Consider the following 23,376-nt stretch of genomic DNA (forward strand, 5'->3'; position numbering starts at 1 on the left):
GCAGACCATAGCAAGCTTCCAAACAGACTAAATAGTTATATTTCATTGGATGGTCTAGCTCTCCTTTACATCTAATATAACATTTTAAAAAACAATACATTTATTTGATCCTATATCTAAGTATTTCTCTACCAGTGGGTGTCTGGTCCTGTTTGACCGTCGTTGGCAGTTTGTGTTATGCGTTTCTGTTTTTTCCGTATCACACGCCATCTACTACACCTTACATAGTGACGCATAGCGCTGTTCCATTCTCCTTCCCCTACCGAGGGCTTTTCCGGTTGTTACGGCTCCCTCCCTCTGCTCCGCAATTTCTCTTATCAACGAGCAAGGCGGCCAGGATGGATATTGTGAATCAGGTAGGGGCTCTGAACATCTAGAAACATAACGGACATTTACTGCTGTTTAAATATCAACTGTACGTACGAACCGGTTATGAGCGTTGCTATGTAGTTATCTGGGATATTAGAATTATCAGGTAAATCCGCGGAAAGACCCCCCCCCCCCCTTATGATGCAGACGCTGTTTGTTGACTGAAATACAGCACATCCTTATAATTACTGAGGGAATGGGTGTTTATGCGTTTGTGCGAAATTAAACACACTATATTGTGGCTATGCCGGGTAAAATGATAAGTATGTAATGTTATTGTTTAGTATTATGTCAGATAAAGTCATTGGTGGACTATGGATGGTGATATAACGGTATCCCCGTCATATGCATGTACGCACAGATAAATTATGGACCGAAATATCTTTGTCTATCTGTCGTCCAAATATGTATTTGTTCATATGAGTAAAATATTTTTTTTAATTCTGCAATCCTGGCATTATATTATCCGCTTATAAAGCGGGCCTGGTAAAGGCTATGTGCAGCTGTCATTTCATTTCAGATTGCGTTGTAAAATGGCAGTTCACCTTTATTCCCTACATGGCTGTATAGACTAGTGATTCTTCTTTTAGGATGCCTGGAATGCTATCTGATACATCATGCAGGCCTATAGCAGGGATATTTCTCTCGATATATGTTGGGTGAATATAAGAACTGAATAAATCGTTTTAGTAAAATGACTGTTCAATGCCCTCAAGTGTTAAAACATGAAATGGGTGTCTGCATTTTCGTCATATTAACACCGTATTGCTTCTAGTTGGATTCTATCATCATTTAAAACGAACGAAGCAATTAAATGATACGTTTGAGTGAGTAACAATCGGTAGTTATTATTGGTAATTGTTCGTGGTTTCTGACTGAGCATCACTAGCTTTACCACAGGAGCTTAAAGCGTAATGGTGTCATGTCCAATCCAAACCGCACCTTTTACCAGGCCCAGTCTCCCCGGGTCGACGTTAACGGCAGGCCATGACTTCGCGTATTCACACCTCAATCTCTGTTCTCAAATATTTCGATAGTTGGCCCATCTGTGCTCAAATATTTAGGCTACATACCATGTTTTATAGCCGATATGAGGACATTTTATACAATATTAAAACCGACAGACGCAAAACAAATATTCAATCATCATGTTGTCTATTTCAATATACCACAGCCTCCTCACCGAATATACGATATATCTTATTGTAATCTGAACACATGATGAGACGGAATAGGCCTACTATTGAGAATAACACACAACTCATGTAAAGGCTGTAGACATATGCAGATGACGGTGAAAATAAATCATGCATGAAAATAATGCAATATACACTAAACATTAAGAACACCTTCCTGATATTGAGTTGAAAGCGTTTCCACAGGGAAGCTGGCCCATGTTGACTCCATGTCTTGCCCACAGTTGATGTCAAATTGGCTGGATGTCCTTTAGGTGGTGGATCATTCTTGATAAACATGGGAAACTGTTGAATGTGAGAAAAACCCGACAGCGTTGCAGTTTTTGACACACTCAAACCAGTGCGCCTGGCAACTACTACCATACCCCGTTCAAGGGCACTTACATCTTTTCTTTTGCCCAATCACCCTCTGAATGGCACACATACACAATCCATGTCTCAATTATCTCAAGCCTTAAAAATCCTTCTTTAACCCGTCTCCTCCCCTTCATCTACACTGGTTTTAAGTGGATTTAACAAGGGACATCAGTAAGGGATCATATCTTTCACCTGGTCAGGCTGTCATGGAAACAGCAGGTGTTCATAATGTTTTGTAAACTCAGTGTATTGCCTTCATCCCCACTCTGACCTGTTGCTAATAGGCCTATGTTGTAATGATAATAGACACTTCATTAGTCCCACATCTTTACTCTGGTGAATCATTCTTTCATCATAGGAAAACAATGATTGTCTGTGTGTCTGTTGTATGTAGGCTACCATGAGAAACATCATATATGGGTTTAATAATCAGTCATTATGTTCTCTCTATCGGTATACAGACTCTCTGTTGAGAATCCTATATTACTGCTGTAGGCCTATAGAGATGATGGTGACAAAAAACCAAAATGATGTGTTTACTGTGTTGTCTTCTGTGATCGCTTCTTCAAGGGACATTTAAAATATCAGCTTCGTAAAAATCATCTCCAGCACCACCCCCAACATCCACCTATGTGAGAAAAACGAGGAAGATACGTTTTTCCAATGACGTCATCAGTGCGCATTGTGTGATTTTAACCAATTGCGAATAGGCATTGCCTAGTAACTGCCTACTAATTGTTCTCTAATTGGTTGATAATGTCATTGGAAACATGTATCTTCCTCTATTTATTTTACTACAAAACATAGAAACTCGCCATTTTCACATACAGTGGAAGTCGGAAGTTTACGTACACTTAGGTTGGAGTCATTAAAACTAGTTTACATACACTTAGGTTGGAGTCATTAAAACTAGTTTACATACACTTAGGTTGGAGTCATTAAAACTAGTTTACATACACTTAGGTTGGAGTCATTAAAACTAGTTTACATACACTTAGGTTGGAGTCATTAAAACTAGTTTACATACACTTAGGTTGGAGTCATTAAAACTAGTTTACATACACTTAGGTTGGAGTCATTAAAACTAGTTTACGTACACTTAGGTTGGAGTCATTAAAACTAGTTTACATACACTTAGGTTGGAGTCATTAAAACTAGTTTACATACACTTAGGTTGGAGTCATTAAAACTAGTTTACATACACTTAGGTTGAGTCATTAAAACTAGTTTACATACACTTAGGTTGGAGTCATTAAAACTAGTTTACATACACTTAGGTTGGAGTCATTAAAACTAGTTTACATACACTTAGGTTGGAGTCATTAAAACTAGTTTACATACACTTAGGTTGGAGTCATTAAAACTAGTTTACATACACTTAGGTTGGAGTCATTAAAACTAGTTTACATACACTTAGGTTGGAGTCATTAAAACTAGTTTACGTACACTTAGGTTGGAGTCATTAAAACTAGTTTACATACACTTAGGTTGGAGTCATTAAAACTAGTTTACGTACACTTAGGTTGAGTCATTAAAACTAGTTTACGTACACTTAGGTTGGAGTCATTAAAACTAGTTTACATACACTTAGGTTGGAGTCATTAAAACTAGTTTACGTACACTTAGGTTGGAGTCATTAAAACTAGTTTACATACACTTAGGTTGGAGTCATTAAAACTAGTTTACGTACACTTAGGTTGGAGTCATTAAAACTAGTTTACATACACTTAGGTTGGAGTCATTAAAACTAGTTTACATACACTTAGGTTGGAGTCATTAAAACTAGTTTACGTACACTTAGGTTGGAGTCATTAAAACTAGTTTACATACACTTAGGTTGGAGTCATTAAAACTAGTTTACGTACACTTAGGTTGGAGTCATTAAAACTAGTTTACATACACTTAGGTTGGAGTCATTAAAACTAGTTTACATACACTTAGGTTGGAGTCATTAAAACTAGTTTACGTACACTTAGGTTGGAGTCATTAAAACTAGTTTACGTACACTTAGGTTGGAGTCATTAAAACTAGTTTACATACACTTAGGTTGGAGTCATTAAAACTAGTTTACGTACACTTAGGTTGGAGTCATTAAAACTAGTTTACATACACTTAGGTTGGAGTCATTAAAACTAGTTTACATACACTTAGGTTGGAGTCATTAAAACTAGTTTACATACACTTAGGTTGGAGTCATTAAAACTAGTTTACGTACACTTAGGTTGGAGTCATTAAAACTAGTTTATATACACTTAGGTTGGAGTCGTTAAAACTCGTTTTTCAACCACTCCACAAATTTCTTGTTAATAAATTATAGTTTTGGCAAGTCGGTTAGGACATCTACTTTGTGCATGACACAAGTAATTTTTACAACAATTGTTTACAGACAGATTATTTGACTTATAATTCACTGTATCACAATTCCAGTGGGTCAGAAGTTTACATACACTAAGTTGACTGTGCCTTTAAACAGCTTGGAAAATTCCAGAAAATGATGTCATGGCTTTAGAAGCTTCTGACGGGCTAATTTAAATCATTTTAGTCAATTGGAGGTGTACCTGTGGATGTGTTTCAAGGTCAACCTTCAAACTCAGTGCCTCTTTGCTTGACATCATGGGAAAATCAAAAGAAATCAGCCAAGACCTCAGAAAAAAATGTGTAGACCTCCACAAGTCTGGTTCATCCTTGGGAGCAATATGCAAACGCCTGAAGGTACCACGTTCATCTGTACAAACAATAGTATGCAAGTATAAACACCATGGGACCACGCAGCCACCATACCACTCAGGAAGGAGACGCGTTCAGTCTCCTAGAGATGAACGTACTTTGGTGTGAAAATTGCAAATCAATCCCAGAACAACAGCAAACGACCTTGTGAAGATGCTGGAGGAAACAGGTACAAAAGTATCTATATCCACAGTAAAACAAGTCCTATATCGACATAACCTGAAAGGCCGCTCAGCAAGGAAGAAGCCACTGCTCCAAAATCGCCATAAAAAAGCCAGACTACAGTTTGCAACTGCACATGAGGACAAAGATTGTACTTTTGGTAGAAATGTCCTCTGGTCTGATGAAACAAAAATAGAACTGTTTGGCCATAATGACCATTGTTATGTTTGGAGGAAAAGGGGGATGCTTGCAAGCCGAAGAACACCATCCCAACCATGAAGCACGAGGGTGGCAACATCATGTTGTGGAGGTGCTTTGCTGCAGGAGGGACTGGTGCACTTCACAAAATAGATGGCATTATGAGGCAAGCAAATTATGTGGATATATTGAAGCAACGTCTCAAGACATCTTAAAGCTTGTTCGCAAATGGGTCTTCCAAATGGACAAAGACCTCAAGCATACTTCCAAAGTTGTGGCAAAATGGCTTAAGGACAACAAAGTCAAGGTATTGGAGTGGCCATCACAAAGCCCTGACCTCAATCCCATAGAAAATCTGTGGGTTCAACTGAAAAAGCGTGTGCAAGCAAGGAGGCCTACAAACCAGACTCAGTTACACCAGCTCTGTCAGGAGGAATGGGCCAAAATCCACCCAACTTATTGTGGGAAGCTTGTGGCATTTGACCCAAGATAAACTATTTCAAGGCAATGCTACCAACTACTAATTGAGTCTATGTAAACTTCTGACCCACTGGGAATGTGATGAAAGAAATAAAAACTGAAATAAATCATTGTCTCTACTATTATTCTGACATTTCACATTCTTAAAATAAAGTGATGATCCTAACTGACCTAATACAGGGAATTTTTACTAGGATTAAATGTCAGGAATTGTGGAAAAACTGAGTTTAAATGTATTTGGCTAAGGTGTATGTAAACGTCCGACTTCAACTGTATGTTGATGTTGGGGTGGTACTGAGGATGGTGAATATCGTGGCATTTCCTGATTAACAGGTTGTTAATAGATGTTTGATTAGACCCACTTATATCTGTATCATTTCAGTAGGCCTACATTAGTACAGTTGTTCTCTACTTCTGCTGTCTGTGTAGTGCTTCGTTATTATATTAAACCGATCGATGATGAATGGCTGTTTTGTTATGATTTGGAATCATCGTTATTTTCTTTCTTCTCCAGTTGGTTGCAGGCGGACAGTTCAGAGTCCTCAAAGTTCCCCTGGGCTTCATCAAAGCTCTAGAATGGGTAAGTCAATGTTCTCCTGGGCTTCATCAAAGCTCTAGAATGGGTAAGTCAATGTTCTCCTGGGCTTCATCAAAGCTCTAGAATGGGTAGGTAATCTCCCTCTCTCTCTCCCCCTCTCTCTCTGTCTCTCTCTGTCTCCCCCCTCTCTCTCTGTCTCTCTCCTCTCTCTGACCCCCTCTAACTCTAATCTCCCCCTCTCGCTCTGTCTCTCTCTGTCTCTCTCCCCCTCTCTCTCTCGCCCCCTCTCTCTCTGTCTCTCTCCTCCTCTCTCTGACCCCCTAAAACTCTAATCTCCCCTCTCTCTCTGTCTCTCTCCCCTCTATCCCCCCCTCTCTCTCTGTCTCTCTCCTCCTCTCTCTGACCCCCCTCTAACTCTAATCTCCCCCTCTGTCTTGTCCTCCCACTCTCCTTCTCTCTGGCCCGTCAATTAAATTTCCATTTCAATTTAAGGGGCTTTATTAACATGGGAAACATGTGTTTACATTGCCAAAGCAAGTGCAATAGATAATAAACAAAAGTGAAATAAACAATAAAAATTCAGAGTAAACATTACACTCCAAAATAATATCATATTGTCATATTATGTCATATTATGTCATATTAAGTCATATGTCATGTTATGTCATATTAAGTCATATTAAGTCATCTGTCATATTATGTCATATTAAGTCATATAATGTCATATTAAGTCATATTATGTCATATTTAGTCATATAATGTCATATTATGTCATATTAAGTCATATAATGTCATATTATGTCATATTAAGTCATATTATGGCATATTAAGTCATATAATGTCATATTATGTCATATTAAGTCATATGTCATATTATGTCATATTAAGTCATATTATGTCATATTAAGTCATATGTCATATTAAGTCATATTATGTCATATTATGTCATATTAAGTCATATTAAGTCATATGTCATATTAAGTCATATGTCATATTAAGTCATATTAAGTCATATTATGTCATATTAAGTCATATGTCATATTATGTCATATTAAGTCATATTAAGTCATATGTCATATTATGTCATATTATGTCATATTAAGTCATATAATGTCATATTATGTCATATTAAGTCATATAATGTCATATTATGTCATATTAAGTCATATGTCATATTAAGTCATATTACAGTGCCTTGCGAAAGTATTCGGCCCCCTTGAACTTTGCGACCTTTTGCCACATTTCAGGCTTCAAACATAAAGATATAAAACTGTATTTTTTTGTGAAGAATCAACCACAAGTGGGACACAATCATGAAGTGGAACGACATTTATTCGATATTTCAAACATTTTTAACATATCAAAAACTGAAAAATTGGGCGTGCAAAATTATTCAGCCCCTTTACTTTCAGTGCAGAAAACTCTCCAGAAGTTCAGTGAGGATCTCTGAATGATCCAATGTTGACCTAAATGACTAATGATGATAAATACAATCCACCTGTGTGTAATCAAGTCTCCGTATAAATGCACCTGCACTGTGATAGTCTCAGAGGTCCGTTAAAAGCGCAGAGAGCATCATGAAGAACAAGGAACACAACAGGCAGGTCCGAGATACTGTTGTGAAGAAATTTAAAGCCGGATTTGGATACAAAAAGATTTCCCAAGCTTTAAACATCCCAAGGAGCACTGTGCAAGCGATAATATTGAAATGGAAGGAGTATCAGACCACTGCAAATCTACCAAGACCTGTCCGTCCCTCTAAACTTTCAGCTCATACAAGGAGAAGACTGATCAGAGATGCAGCCAAGAGGCCCATGATCACTCTGGATGAACTGCAGAGATCTACAGCTGAGGTGGGAGACTGTCCATAGGACAACAATCAGTCGTATATTGCACAAATCTGGCCTTTATGGAAGAGTGGCAAGAAGAAAGCCATTTCTTAAAGATATCCATAAAAAGTGTTGTTTAAAGTTTGCCACAAGCCACCTGGGAGATACAACAAAAAGGAAGTGGAAGAAGGTGCTCTGGTCAGATGAAAAAAAAATTGAACTTTTTGGCAACAATGCAAAACGTTATGTTTGGCGTAAAAGCAACACAGCTCATCACCCTGAACACACCATCCCCACTGTCAAACATGGTGGTGGCAGCATCATCGTTTGGGCCTGATTTTCTTCAGCAGGGACAGGGAAGATGGTTAAAATTGATGGGAAGATGGATGGAGCCAAATACAGGACCATTCTGGAAGAAAACCTGATGGAGTCTGCAACAGACCTGAGACTGGGACGGAGATTTGTCTTCCAACAAGACAATGATCCAAAACATAAAGCAAAATCTACAATGGAATGGTTCAAAAATAAACATATCCAGGTGTTAGAATGGCCAAGTCAAAGTCCAGACCTGAATCCAATCGAGAATCTGTGGAAAGAACTGAAAACTGCTGTTCACAAATGCTCTCCATCCAACCTCACTGAGCTCGAGCTGTTTTGCAAGGAGGAATGGGAAAAAATGTCAGTCTCTCGATGTGCAAAACTGATAGAGACATACCCCAAGCGACTTACAGCTGTAATCGCAGCAAAAGGTGGCGCTACAAAATATTAACTTAAGGGGGCTGAATAATTTTGCACGCCCAATTTTTCAGTTTTTGATTTGTTAAAAAAGTTTGAAATATCCAATAAATGTCGTTCCACTTCATGATTGTGTCCCACTTGTTGTTGATTCTTCACCAAAAAATACAGTTTTATATCTTTGTTTGAAGCCTGAAATATGGCAAAAGGTCGCAAAGTTCAAGGGGGCCGAATACTTTCACAAGGCACTGTATGTCATATTATGTCTACATACAGTGTTGTGACGATGTGCAAATAGTTAGTTTACAAAAGGGAAAATAAATCAACATAAATTTAGGTTGTATTTACAATGGTGTTTGTTCTTCACTGGTTGCCCGTCTCTCTCTCCCCTCTCTCTCTCAACAACACTAGGTCCAGAGTTAGTCTCTGACCAGGAACAACACTAGGTCCAGAGTTAGTCTCTGACCAGGAACAGCACTAGGTCCAGAGTTAGTCTCTAACTAGGACAACACTAGGTCCAGAGTTAGTCTCTGACCAGGAACAGCACTAGGTCCAGAGTTAGTCTCTGACCAGGAACAACACTAGGTCCAGAGTTAGTCTCTGACCAGGAACAACACTAGGTCCAGAGTTAGTCTCTAACTAGGACAACACTAGGTCCAGAGTTAGTCTCTGACCAGGAACAGCACTAGGTCCAGAGTTAGTCTCTGACCAGGAACAACACTAGGTCCAGAGTTAGTCTCTGACCAGGAACAACACTAGGTCCAGAGTTAGTCTCTGACCAGGAACAACACTAGGTCCAGAGTTAACCTCTGACCAGGAACAGCACTAGGTCCAGAGTTAGTCTCTGACCAGGAACAGCACTAGGTCCAGAGTTAGTCTCTAACTAGGAACAACACTAGGTCCAGAGGTAGTCTCTGACCAGGAACAACACTAGGTCCAGAGTTAGTCTCTGACCAGGAACAACACTAGGTCCAGAGTTAGTCTCTGACCAGGAACAAGACTTGGCCCAGAGTTAGTCACTGACCAGGAACACCACTAGGCCCAGAGTTAGTCTCTGACCAGGAACAACACTAGGCCCAGAGTTAGTCTCTGACCAGGAACAGCACTAGGTCCAGAGTTAGTCTCTAACTAGGAACAACACTAGGTCCAGAGTTAGTCTCTAACTAGGAACAACACTAGGTCCAGAGTTAGTCTCTAACTAGGAACGACATCAGTACATCTTATATGAGATTCATATCTGTCTCCCGATTGGTGCAGCGGTCTAAGGCACTGCATCTCGGTGCTAGAGGTGTCCTACAGACCCTGGTTCGATTCCAGGCTGTATCGCAATCGACCGTGATTGGGAGGCCCATAGGGCGGCGCACAATTGGCCCAACGTCGTCCGGGTTTGGGTTTGGCCGGCGTAAATGAGAATTGGTTCATAACTGACTTGCCTACTTAAATAAAGGTTCAATAAAAATGATCTGAGATGTGTCTTCTGAATAGGAGTCAAGAAGCTGATCACATCCTGGAAATACTAAGGCAGTGGCTTCAGATAGTATCAGGCCTATACTCAGTAACTGTGACAACCACACATTGACGAGAGTAATAGCGCCGCCCGGTGGCCGTCGGCAGTCACGACACCCTGGACCAGTCACCATGACATCACAGTGTCTGCTTCTGAAACGGCTCCAATGTTCTCTTGTTAGTTACACAATTTATTTATTTATTTATTTTTACCAGAGCCTATGTCCTTCAGGAGGAGGGAGGATAGCGGGTGAGGTTATCTGAACATTGTCACTTGGAGTCGTGAATGAGTGGGCGCCAAGTACGCCCTCCCACGCACACACACACACACACACGCACGCACGCACACACACACACACACACACGCACGCACGCACACACACACACGCACACACGCACACACACGCCCTCCCACGCACACACACACACACACACACACACACACACACACACACACACACACACACACACACACACACACACATAGGAGGATGAGACAGATGGCAGTGAGATGTAAAAGCAGCTAGATTCTCCTCCATCCAATCCGATCTGGCCTGCCCTACGACATCACATGCTACACTAACCTCATCTCTTAGTGTTGGGGGGGGTGGATCTGCTTGATTTAATACATCTACTGGGGGGCGGGTGGATCTGCTTGATTTAATACATCTACTGGGGGGGGGGTCTGCTTGATTTAATACATCTACTGGGGGGTGGATCTGCTTGATTTAATACATCTACTGGGGGGGTCTACTGGATTTAATACATCTACTGGGGGGTCTGCTTGATTTAATACATCTACTGGGGGGATCTACTGGATTTAATACATCTACTGGGGGGTCTGCTTGATTTAATACATCTACTGGGGGGATCTACTGGATTTAATACATCTACTGGGGGGTCTACTGATTTAATACATCTACTGGGGGGGGGTCTGCTTGATTTAATACATCTACTGGGGGGGGGTGGATCTGCTTGATTTAATACATCTACTGGGGGGTCTACTGGATTTAATACATCTACTGGGGGTCTACTGGATTTAATACATCTTCTGGGGGGGGGGATCTACTGGATTTAATACATCTACTGGGGAGGGGGATCTACTGGATTTAATACATCTACTGGGGGGGGGGTCTACTGGATTTAAAGTAGTGCACTATGTAGGGAAAAGGACAAGTATTTTACTACATGTATTATTTTTATGAATATGTGTTTCTCTTATTACCATAAACTGTGATTTACTTTATGTTATATGACCCTTAATCACGTAACTGAAATTCACAGGCTAGTGTAAAAGTGAGACAATTATAGGGCCATTATTTTAACTCTGTTTTTATCCTTCTATCGTCTGCCCTGCAGATCTTTGCCATCTTTGCATTCTCAACATGTGGGAGTTACTCCGGGATGTTCAAGATGAGTGTGGAGTGTAAAAACAGGACCGAGAGCGACCTGAGTATAGAAGTGGAATTCGAGTATCCTTTCAGGTCAGTCAAGTTCTCTGGGTTTTAGGTTGACTAGCATTAAATGTGTCTATGTTTTACGTCCATAGGGACCTGTTCACCATAGGGACCTGTTCACCATAGGGACCTGTTCACCATAGGGACCTGTTCACCATAGGGACCTGCTCACCATAGGTACCTGTTCACCATAGGGACCTGCTCACCATAGGTACCTGTTCACCATAGGGACCTGTTCACCATAGGGACCTGCTCACCATAGGTACCTGTTCACCATAGGGACCTGTTCACCATAGGGACCTGTTCACCATAGGGACCTGCTCACCATAGGGACCTGTTCACCATAGGGACCTGTTCACCATAGGGACCTGCTCACCATAGGGACCTGTTCACCATAGGGACCTGTTCACCATAGGGACCTGCTCACCATAGGGACCTGCTCACCATAGGGACCTGTTCACCATAGGGACCTGTTCACCATAGGGACCTGCTCACCATAGGGACCTGTTCACCATAGGGACCTGTTCACCATAGGGACCTGCTCACCATAGGGACCTGTTCACCATAGGGACCTGTTCACCATAGGGACCTGTTCACCATAGGGACCTGTTCAAAGAATAGTGCACTATGTAGGGAATAGGGTACCATTTGAGACACATCCTGTGATTTGCTGCTAATGGGACAGACTGGTTGTCTCCTTACTACCGTCAAGACTGTGTTAGCCCACTGATCTAAAGCATAGGCATTAAGTCAGGGAGTTAACGCAAGTCTTCAGATCTCAGTGAGTGTTGTTCACCAAACTACCTTCACTGTACTATGTCAGAATATCATGATACAGAATGTCAGAATGTCATGATACAGAATGTCAGAATATCATGATACAGAATGTCAGAATGTCATGATACAGAATGTCAGAATGTTGTGATACATAATGTCAGAATGTTGTGATACATAATGTCAGAATGTTGTGATACAGAATGTCAGAATGTCATGATACAGAATGTCAGAATATCATGATACAGAATGTCAGAATGTCATGATACAGAATGTCAGAATGTCATGATACAGAATGTCAGAATGTCATGATACAGAATGTCAGAATGTCATGATACAGAATGTCAGAATGTCATGATACAGAATGTCATGTTACAGAATGTCAGAACGTCATGATACAGAATGTCATGATACAGAATGTCAGAATGTCATGATACAGAATGTCATGATACAGAATGTCAGAATGTTGTGATACATAATGTCAGAATGTTGTGATACAAAATGTCAGAATGTCATGATACAGAATGTCAGAATGTCATGATACAGAATGTCAGAATGTCATGATACAGAATGTCAGAATGTCATGATACAGAATGTCACGATACAGAATGTCATGATACAGAATGTCAGAATGTCATGATACAGAATGTCAGAATGAAAGCACTTTGTGACAGCTGCTGATGTGAAAATGGGCTTTGGTGATCTTCGTGTGCTGCTGCTCGGGCCCAGGAAACCCATTTCATGAAGCTCCCGATGAACAATTCTTGCACTGACGTTGCTTCCAGGGGCAGTTTGGAACTCGGTAGTGAGTGGAGGACAGACGATTTTTACGTGCTACACGCTACCAACTGACTGGTAGGAAAGGCGGCATCCTATGACGGGTGCCACGTTGAAAGTCACTGAGCTCTTCAGTACGGGCCATTCTACTGCGAATGTCTGTCTATGGAGATTGCATGGCTGTGTGCTCGATTTTATACATCTGTCAGCAACGGTTGTGGCTGGAGTAGCCAAATCCACTAATTTGAAGAGGTGTCCACATACTTTTGGTCAAGTAGTGTATATGCGTTTTCATTGATTGATTGAGAATCTACTGCTCCTCTGTCTCCATCTTCAGGCTTCACCAAGTATACTTTGACGCCCCAACCTGTAAAGGGGGTCCCCCCGAGCGTCTCTTCCTGGTTGGTAACTACTCTTCCTCGGCAGAGTTCTTCGTCACCATCGGTGTGTTTGCCTTCCTCTACTCCATGGCTGCCCTCAGCGTCTACGTCTTCGCCCTGGAGAAGTACCGAGAGAACAACAAGGGACCACTCATCGTGAGTGGGGTTGGGGGGGGGATGTGTGTGTTGTTGCATTTACAGTTAAAGGGTAAATTAAAATATATTTGCACTTTAATCTCTTTTTTATTTTCTCACATTAATGTTCACCGTTTGTAGCCGTCGATTTTGAACATTCGACTTCATCCCGTCTTCCTGTGTGTATTTACCGTAGAGATCCTATACGTCGCGTCGGATGTCACAGACCTGTATAGCTTTAGAATGATCGTGGCGGCCATCTTGTTCAGGTGTTCTATATGTCATTGTATGAGTTTTGACCTCGTTTCCTGTGTGTGTGTTTTCGTGTTTCCACCTTCCGCCGCAGGATTTTGGCGTGACGTGTGTGTTCACCTTCATGTGGTTGGTCAGCTCAGCTGCGTGGGCTAAGGGCCTGTCGGATGTCAAGGCGTCCACGGACCCTGAGAAAGTGGTGGATCTGATCTCGGCCTGCGACGAGGAAGGGAACCGCTGCCGTGAAGTTCACGACCCCGTCATGTCTGGACTCAACACCTCCGTCGTGAGTGTCTGGTTTTAACGGCTAGGTTCTGCTTCAACGCTATAACAGTCTTACGTTACATTCATTGTAACAGAGATGTTACATTACATTCATTGTAACAGAGATGTTACATTACATTCATTGTAACAGAGATGTTACATTACATTCATTGTAACAGAGATGTTACATTACATTCATTGTAACAGAGATGTTACGTTACTTTCATTGTAACAGAGATGTTACATTACTTTCATTGTAACAGAGATGTTACGTTACATTCATTGTAACAGAGATGTTACGTTACATTCATTGTAACAGAGATGTTACGTTACATTCATTGTAACAGAGATGTTACATTACATTCATTGTAACAGAGATGTTACGTTACATTCATTGTAACAGAGATGTTACATTACTTTCATTGTAACAGAGATGTTACATTACATTCATTGTAACAGAGATGTTACATTACATTCATTGTAACAGAGATGTTACATTACATTCATTGTAACAGAGATGTTACATTACATTCATTGTAACAGAGATGTTACATTACATTCATTGTAACAGAGATGCTACATTACATTCATTGTAACAGAGATGTTACATTACATTCATTGTAACAGAGATGTTATATTACTTTCATTGTAACAGAGATGCTACATTACATTCATTTAACAGAGATGTTACATTATTCATTGTAACAGAGATGTTACATTACATTCATTGTAACAGAGATGTTACATTACATTCATTGTAACAGAGATGTTACATTACTTTCATTTAACAGAGATGTTACATTACATTCATTGTAACAGAGATGTTACATTCATTGTAACAGAGATGTTACGTTACATTCATTGTAACAGAGATGTTACATTACATTCATTGTAACAGAGATGTTACGTTACATTCATTGTAACAGAGATGTTACGTTACATTCATTGTAACAGAGATGTTATATTACATTCATTGTAACAGAGATGTTGTATTACATTCATTGTAACAGAGATGTTACATTACATTCATTGTAACAGAGATGTTACATTACATTTATTGTAACAGAGATGTTACATTACTTTCATTGTAACAGAGATGTTACATTACATTCATTGTAACAGAGATGTTACATTACATTCATTGTAACAGAGATGTTACGTTACATTCATTGTAACAGAGATGTTACGTTACATTCATTGTAACAGAGATGTTACATTACATTCATTGTAACAGAGATGTTACATTACATTCATTGTAACAGAGATGTTACATTACATTCATTGTAACAGAGATGTTACATTACATTCATTGTAACAGAGATGTTACATTACATTCATTGTAACAGAGATGTTAGATTACATTCATTGTAACAGAGATGTTACATTACTTTCATTGTAACAGAGATGTTACATTACTTTCATTGTAACAGAGATGTTACATTACTTTCATTGTAACAGAGATGTTAATTTACATTCATTGTAACAGAGATGTTACATTACATTCATTGTAACAGAGATGTTACATTACATTCATTGTAACAGAGATGTTATATTACATTCATTGTAACAGAGATGTTATATTACATTCATTGTAACAGAGATGTTATATTACATTCATTGTAACAGAGATGTTATATTACATTCATTGTAACAGAGATGTTACATTACATTCATTGTAACAGAGATGTTACATTACATTCATTGTAACAGAGATGTTACATTACATTCATTGTAACAGAGATGTTATATTACATTCATTGTAACAGAGATGTTACATTACATTCATTGTAACAGAGATGTTACATTACATTCATTGTAACAGAGATGTTATATTACATTCATTGTAACAGAGATGTTACATTACATTCATTGTAACAGAGATGTTACATTACATTCATTGTAACAGAGATGTTACATTACATTCATTGTAACAGAGATGTTACATTACATTCATTGTAACAGAGATGTTACATTACATTCATTGTAACAGAGATTGACATCTCCCACATCTTTTTGATCTCCTTGGATCCTTGTTAATGTCCTGAGAGATCTCCCTGGATCCGTGGTAATGTCATGAGAGATCTCCCTGGATCCTGGATCCTTGTTAATGTCCTGAGAGATCTCCCTGGATCCTGGACCTTGTTAATGTCCTGAGAGATCTCCCTGGATCCGTGGTAATGTCCTGAGAGATCTCCCTGGATCCGTGGTAATGTCATGAGAGATCTCCCTGGATCCTGGATCCTTGTTAATGTCCTGAGAGATCTCCCTGGATCCTGGATCCTTGTTAATGTCCTGAGAGATCTCCCTGGATCCTGGATCCTTGTTAATGTCCTGAGAGATCTCCCTGGATCCGTGGTAATGTCATGAGAGATCTCCCTGAATCCTGGATCCTTGTTAATGTCCTGAGAGATCTCCCTGGATCCGTGGTAATGTCATGAGAGATCTCCCTGAATCCTGGATCCGTGGTAATGTCCTGAGAGATCTCCCTGGATCCGTGGTAATGTCCTGAGAGATCTCCCTGGATCCGTGGTAATGTCCTGAGAGATCTCCCTGGATCCGTGGTAATGTCCTGAGAGACCTCCCTGGATCCGTGGTAATGTCCTGAGAGATCTCCCTGGATCCGTGGTAATGTCCTGAGAGATCTCCCTGGATCCGTGGTAATGTCCTGAGAGACCTCCCTGGATCCGTGGTAATGTCCTGAGAGATCTCCCTGGATCCGTGGTAATGTCCTGAGAGATCTCCCTGGATCCGTGGTAATGTCCTGAGAGATCTCCCTGGATCCGTGGTAATGTCCTGAGAGATCTCCCTGGATCCGTGGTAGTGTCCTGAGTCAGCTTGTTCTCAATTTTGAAACCATTGCATACTGTAGCTATGACATAACTATGTAATGTAGCGTATATAGGCCCCCTAGGTCTGTATACAAATCAAATTGTATTAGTCACATGCGCTGAATACAACAGGTGTAGTAGACCTTACAGTGAAATGCTGAATACAACAGGTGTAGTAGACCTCACAGTGAAATGCTGAATACAACAGGTGTAGTAGACCTCACAGTGAAATGCTGAATACAACAGGTGTAGTAGACACAGTGAAATGCTGAATACAACAGTGAAATGCTGAATACAACAGGTGTAGTAGACCTCACAGTGAAATGCTGAATACAACAGGTGTAGTAGACCTCACAGTGAAATGCTGAATACAACAGGTGTAGTAGACCTACAGTGAAATGCTGAATACAGTGAAACAGGTGTAGTAGACCTCACAGTGAAATGCTGAATACAACAGGTGTAGTAGACCTTACAGTGAAATGCTGAATACAACAGGTGTAGTAGACCTTACAGTGAAATGCTGAATACAACAGGTGTAGTAGACCTCACAGTGAAATGCTGAATACAACAGGTGTAGTAGACCTCACAGTGAAATGCTGAATACAACAGGTGTAGTAGACCTCACAGTGAAATGCTGAATACAACAGGTGTAGTAGACCTCACAGTGAAATGCTTACCGGTACTTACGAGCCCCTAACCAACAACGTTGTCAAAAAATAATACGAATAAGAATAAGAAATAAAAGTAACAAGTCATTTTTTGCAGTGTAATTACACTACATAAACCAAAAGTATGTGGACACCTGCTCATCAAACATCTCATTCCAACATCATGGGCATTAAAATGGAGTTGGTCCCCCCTTTGTTGCTATAACAGCCTCCACTCTTCTGTGAAGGCTTTACACTAGACGCTGAAACATTTCTGTGGGAACTTGCTTCCATTCAGCCAGAGCATTAGTGAGGTCGGGCACTGATGTTGGGCGATTTGGTCTGGCTCGCAGTCGGCATCCAATTTGGCATTTGTTGGAGTTGAGGTCAGGGCACTGTGCAGGCCAGTCAAGATCTTCCACACCGATCTCGACAAACCATTTCTGTATGGACCTCGCTTTGTGCATGGGGGCATTATCATGCTGAAACAGGAACGGACCTTCCCCAAACTGTTGCCACAAAGTTGGAAGCACAGAATGATCTAGAATGTCATTGTATGCTGCAGCATTAAGAGTTCCCTTCACTGGAACTAAAGGGGTCTGAACCGTGAAAAACAGCCCCAGACCATTATTCCTCATCCACCAAACTTTACAGTTGGCACTATGCATTGGGGCAGGTAGTGTTGGCATCCGCCAAACCCAGATTAGTCCGTCAGACTGCCAGATGGTGAAGTGTGATTCATCACTCTAGAGAATACGTTTCCACTGCTTTAGAGTCCAATGGCGGCGAGCTTTACACCATCTTAGGCTTGTGTGTGGCTGCTCGGCCATGGAAACCCATTTCATGAGCCTCCTGACAAACAGTTATTGTGTTGATGTTGCTTCCAGAGGCAGTTTGGAACTCGGTAGTGAGTGTTTTTAACGTTGTTCTTCCTCTGATGAGGAGTATGAAATGTCGGACCAATGCGCAGCGTGGTATGTGTTCATGATGTTTATTTTACTGAACACTGAAAATACAAAATAACAACGTGAACTTCACGAAACAGTCCTGAAAGGTGCAGAAAACACTAAACAGTCCTGAAAGGTGCAGAAAACACTAAACAGTCCTGAAAGGTGCAGAAAACACTAAAACAGAAAATAATCACCCACGAAACACAGGTGGGAAAAGGCTACCTAAGTATGATTCTCAATCAGAGACAACAAATGACACCTGCCTCTGATTGAGAACCACACCCGGCCAAACACATAAACACAACATAGAAAAAAGAACATAGACAACCCACCCCAACTCACGCCCTGACCATACTAAAACAAAGACACAACAAAGGAACTAAGGTCAGAACGTGACAGTGTTGCAACCGAGGACAGATGATTTCTTACACAGTTCAGCGCTCGCATTCTGTGAGATTGTGTGGCCTACCACTTCGCGGCTGAGCCGTTGTTGCTCCTAGACGTTTCCACTTCACAATAACAACACTTACAGTTGACCGGGGCAGCTCTAGAAGGGCAGACATTTGACAAACTGACTTGTTGAAAAAGTGGCATCCTATGACAGTGCCACGTTGAAAGTCACTGAGCTCTTCAGTAAGGGCCATTCTACAGCCAATGTTTTTGTCTATGGAGATAGCATGGCTGTGTGCTCGATTTTATACTCGGGTCAACAACGGGTGTGGCTGAAATAGCCACACACGCATCCGCCAATGTGGGTTTGGCAGATGCAAGGAGAACGCTACCTGTCCGAATGCATAGTGCCAAGTGTAAAGTTTGGTGGATGAGGAATAATGTTCTGGGGCTGTACACATACTTGTGTATATACAGTTCATTCTGAAAGTATTCAGACCCCTTGACTTTTTCCACATTTTGATACATTGCAGCCTTATTCTAAAATGGATCAGCTCTGGTATCTTCCCTAGTATTTGAAACCAAGGCTTGATCCCCCCCCCCCCCAATCCACAAAAGTGGAGACAAATTTGACCACAACAATTACCGTGGAATATCTGTCAGGAGGAATATCTGAAAAATCCCCTGCAGTATCATCAACAGCATCGACAAAATGTCCTGAACAAATGTCAAATTTTCTTCTCACCAAAATACTGTACAACAGACCATGTGTACACCCTGCAGACCCTTATTGACAAACAAAACCAAAAAAAAAGCTATGTTTTCTCATGCTCTGTTGATTTAAACAAATATTTTGAATAATTTTGGCATGAGAGTCTGCTAGACAAATTGATGGAAAGTGGTGTTGGGAGAAAAACATACAACGTTATAAAATCCATGTACACAAACAACAACACAAACAACAAGTGTGCGGTTAAAATTGGCAAAAGCACACACATTTCTTTCTACAGGGTTGTGGGGTGAGACAGGGATGAAGCTTGAGCCCCACCCACTTCAACATACAGTGCATTCGGAAGGCTTTTTCCACATTTTGTTACATTACAGACTTATTCTACAATGGATCAAATTGTGTTTTTTTCCGCTCATCACACAATACCCCATAATGCATCACAATACCCAATAATGCATCACAATACATCATAATGCATCACAATACATCATAATGACATCACAATACCCCATAATGCATCACAATACATCATAATGACATCACAATACCCCATAATGACATCACAATACCCCATAATGCATCACAATACATCATAATGACATCACAATACCCCATAATGCATCACAATACATCATAATGACATCACAATACCCCATAATGCATCACAATACATCATAATGCATCACAATACATCATAATGACATCACAATACCCCATAATGCATCACAATACATCATAATGACATCACAATACCCCATAATGCATCACAATACATCATAATGCATCACAATACATCATAATGACATCACAATACATCATAATGACATCACAATACATCATAATGACATCACAATACATCATAATGCATCACAATACATCATAATGACATCACAATACATCATAATGACATCACAATACCCCATAATGCATCACAATACATCATAATGCATCACAATACATCATAATGCATCACAATACATCATAATGACATCACAATACATCATAATGCCATCACAATACATCATAATGACATCACAATACCCCATAATGCATCACAATACATCATAATGACATCACAATACATCATAATGACATCACAATACCATCACAATACATCATAATGCATCACAATACATCATAATGACATCACAATATCCCATAATGCATCACAATACATCATAATGACATCACAATACCCCATAATGACATGACAATATCCCATAATGACATCACAATACCCCATAATGACATCACAATACCCCATAATGACATCACAATACCCCATAATGACAAAGCAACAAAAAAAATGTATAAACCCCTTGGGAATATTACATTTACAGTATATTTAGTATTCAGACCCTTTCCTCTGTACTTTGTTGAAGCACCTTTGGCAGCGATTACAGCCTCAGTCTTCTTGGGTATGACTCTACAAGCTTGGCACACCTGAATTTGGGGAGTTTCTCCCATTCTTCTCTGCAGATCCTCTCAAGCTCTGTCGGGTTAGATGGGTAGCGTCGGTGCACAGCTATTTTCAGGTCTCCAGAGATGTTTTATCGAGTTCAAGTACGTGCTCTGGCTGTGCCACTCAAGGTCATTCAGAGACTTGTCCTGAAGCCACTCCTGCGTTGTCTTGACTTTGTGGTTAGGGTGGTTGTCCTGTTGGAAGGTGAACCTTCACCCCAGTCTGAGGTCCTGAGCGCTCTGGAGCAGGTTTTTATCAAGCATCTCTGTACTTTGCTCCGTTAATCTTTCCCTCAATCCTGACTAGTCCCCCAGTCCCTGCCACTGAAAAACATCCCCACAGCATGATACTGTAACCACCATGCTTCACCGTAGGGATGTTGCCAGGTTTCTTCCAGACGTGACGCTTGTCTTTCAGACCAAAGAGTTTAATATTGGTTTTATCAGATGAGAAAATCTTTTTTTCTCATGGTCTGAGAGTCCTTTAGGTGCCTTTTGGCAAACTCCAAGCGGACTGTCATGTGCCTTTTACTGAGGAGTGTCTCCCGTCTGGCCACTCTGGAGTCTGGTGGAGTCCTGCAGCGATGGTTGTCCTTCTAGAAGGTTCTGCCATCTCCACAGAGGAAGTCTGTAGCTCTGTCAGAGTGACCATCTGGTTCATAGTCACCACCCTGACCAAGGCCCTTCTGCCCGATTGGTCAGTTTGGCCGGGCGGCCAGCTCTAGGAAGAGTCTCGGTGGTTCCCAACTTCTTCCATTTAAGAATGATGGAGGTTACTGTATCCTTGAGGACCCTTCAATGCTGCAGAAATGTTTTGGTACCCTTCCCCAGATCTGTGCCTCAACACAATCCTATCTCGGAGCTCTATGGACAATTCCTTCGACCTCGTGGCTTCGTTTTTGCTCTGACATGCACTGTGAGACCTTATATAGACAGGTGTGTGCCTTTCCAAATCATATCAATCAATTGAATTTACAGCAGTGGACTCCAATCAAGTTGTAGAAACATCTCAAGGATGATCAATGGAAACAGGATGCACCTGAGCTCATAGCAAAGGGTCTGAATACTTATGGTAATAATATATTTCAGTTTTTTATTTTTGTTTTAATTTGGAAACATTTCTTAAAACCTGTTTTCACTTTGTCATTATGATGTATTTTGTGATTAATGAGGATTTTTGTTTTTAATTTTAGAATAAGGCTAAATGTGGATAAAGTCAAGGGGTCTGAATACTTTCAGAATGATACTGTACAGTATAGTGTATCTTTTAGATATATATCTCTCTCTCTCTCCTTCCCCCTCTCTCTCTCTCTCTCTCTCTCTCTCCCTCCTTCCCTCTCTCTCTCTCTCTGTCTCTCCCTCTCTCTGTCTCTCTCTCTCTCTCTCTCTCTCTCTCCCTCCTTCCCTCTCTCTCTCTCTCTCTGTCCCTCTCTCCCTCTCTCTGTCTCTCTCTCTCTCTCTCTCTCTCGCTGTCTCTCCCCCTTCCCCCTCTCTATCACTCTCTCTCTCCCCTCCCCCTCTCTCTCTCTCTCTCTCTCTCTCTCGCTCTCTTTCTCTCTCTCTCTCTCTCTCTCTCTCTCTCTCCCTCCCTCTCTCTCTCTCTCTCTCTCTCTCTCTCTCTCGCTGTCTCTCCCCCTTCCCCCTCTCTATCACTCTCTCTCTCCCCTCTCCCCTCTCTCTCTCTCTCTCTCCTCCCCTCTCCCTCTCTCTCTCTCTCTCTCTCTCTCGCTGTCTCTCTCCCCTTCCCCCTCTCTATCGCTCTCTCTCTCCCTCCCCCTCTCTCTCTCTCTCTCTCCTCCCACTCTCCCTCTCTCTCTCTCTCTCTCGCTGTCTCTCTCCCCTTCCCCCTCTCTATCGCTCTCTCTCCCCCTCTCTCTTTCCCCTTCCCCCTCTCCCCCCTCTCTCTCTCCCTCCCACTCTCTCTCTCACCTTCCCCCTCTCTATCGCTCTCTCTCTCCCCCCCCCTCTCTCTCCCCCTTACCCCTCTCTATCGCTCTCTCTCTCCCCTCCCCCTCTCTCCCCCTTACCCCTCTCTATCGCTCTCTCTCTCCCCTCCCCTCTCTCTCTCTCCCCTCTCCTCTCTGTCTCTCTCCCCCCTCTCTTCCCTCCCAGTATCTACAGTCCTTCATAGTAATCGCAGCATTTCTCTCTCTCTTCTTCCCAGTGTTTTGGCTTCATGAACCTGGTGCTGTGGGGAGGAAACCTGTGGTTCGTCTTTAAGGAGACAGGCATCA

The 23,376-nt window shown here is 41.3% G+C and overlaps 1 protein-coding gene across 1 annotated transcript in view; it reads left to right on the forward strand.

Annotated features, from left to right (window-relative positions):
- Nucleotides 1–262: 262 nt before the first annotated feature.
- sypa (synaptophysin a) overlaps nt 263–23,376 on the forward strand; it is a 24,698-nt gene continuing 1,584 nt past the window's right edge. The window contains exons 1-6 of the mRNA XM_065020973.1: nt 263–356; nt 6,004–6,069; nt 11,457–11,581; nt 13,443–13,641; nt 13,967–14,158; nt 23,307–23,376. The exon at nt 23,307–23,376 is cut by the window's right edge and continues 245 nt beyond it. Coding sequence (XP_064877045.1) covers nt 339–356; nt 6,004–6,069; nt 11,457–11,581; nt 13,443–13,641; nt 13,967–14,158; nt 23,307–23,376 — 670 coding nt within the window. The 5' untranslated portion in view covers nt 263–338. The remainder of the gene's footprint in view (nt 357–6,003; nt 6,070–11,456; nt 11,582–13,442; nt 13,642–13,966; nt 14,159–23,306) is intronic.

This window comes from Oncorhynchus nerka, linkage group LG7 (genome assembly GCF_034236695.1).
Source record: "Oncorhynchus nerka isolate Pitt River linkage group LG7, Oner_Uvic_2.0, whole genome shotgun sequence".
Classification (NCBI taxonomy): Eukaryota; Metazoa; Chordata; class Actinopteri; order Salmoniformes; family Salmonidae; genus Oncorhynchus; species Oncorhynchus nerka.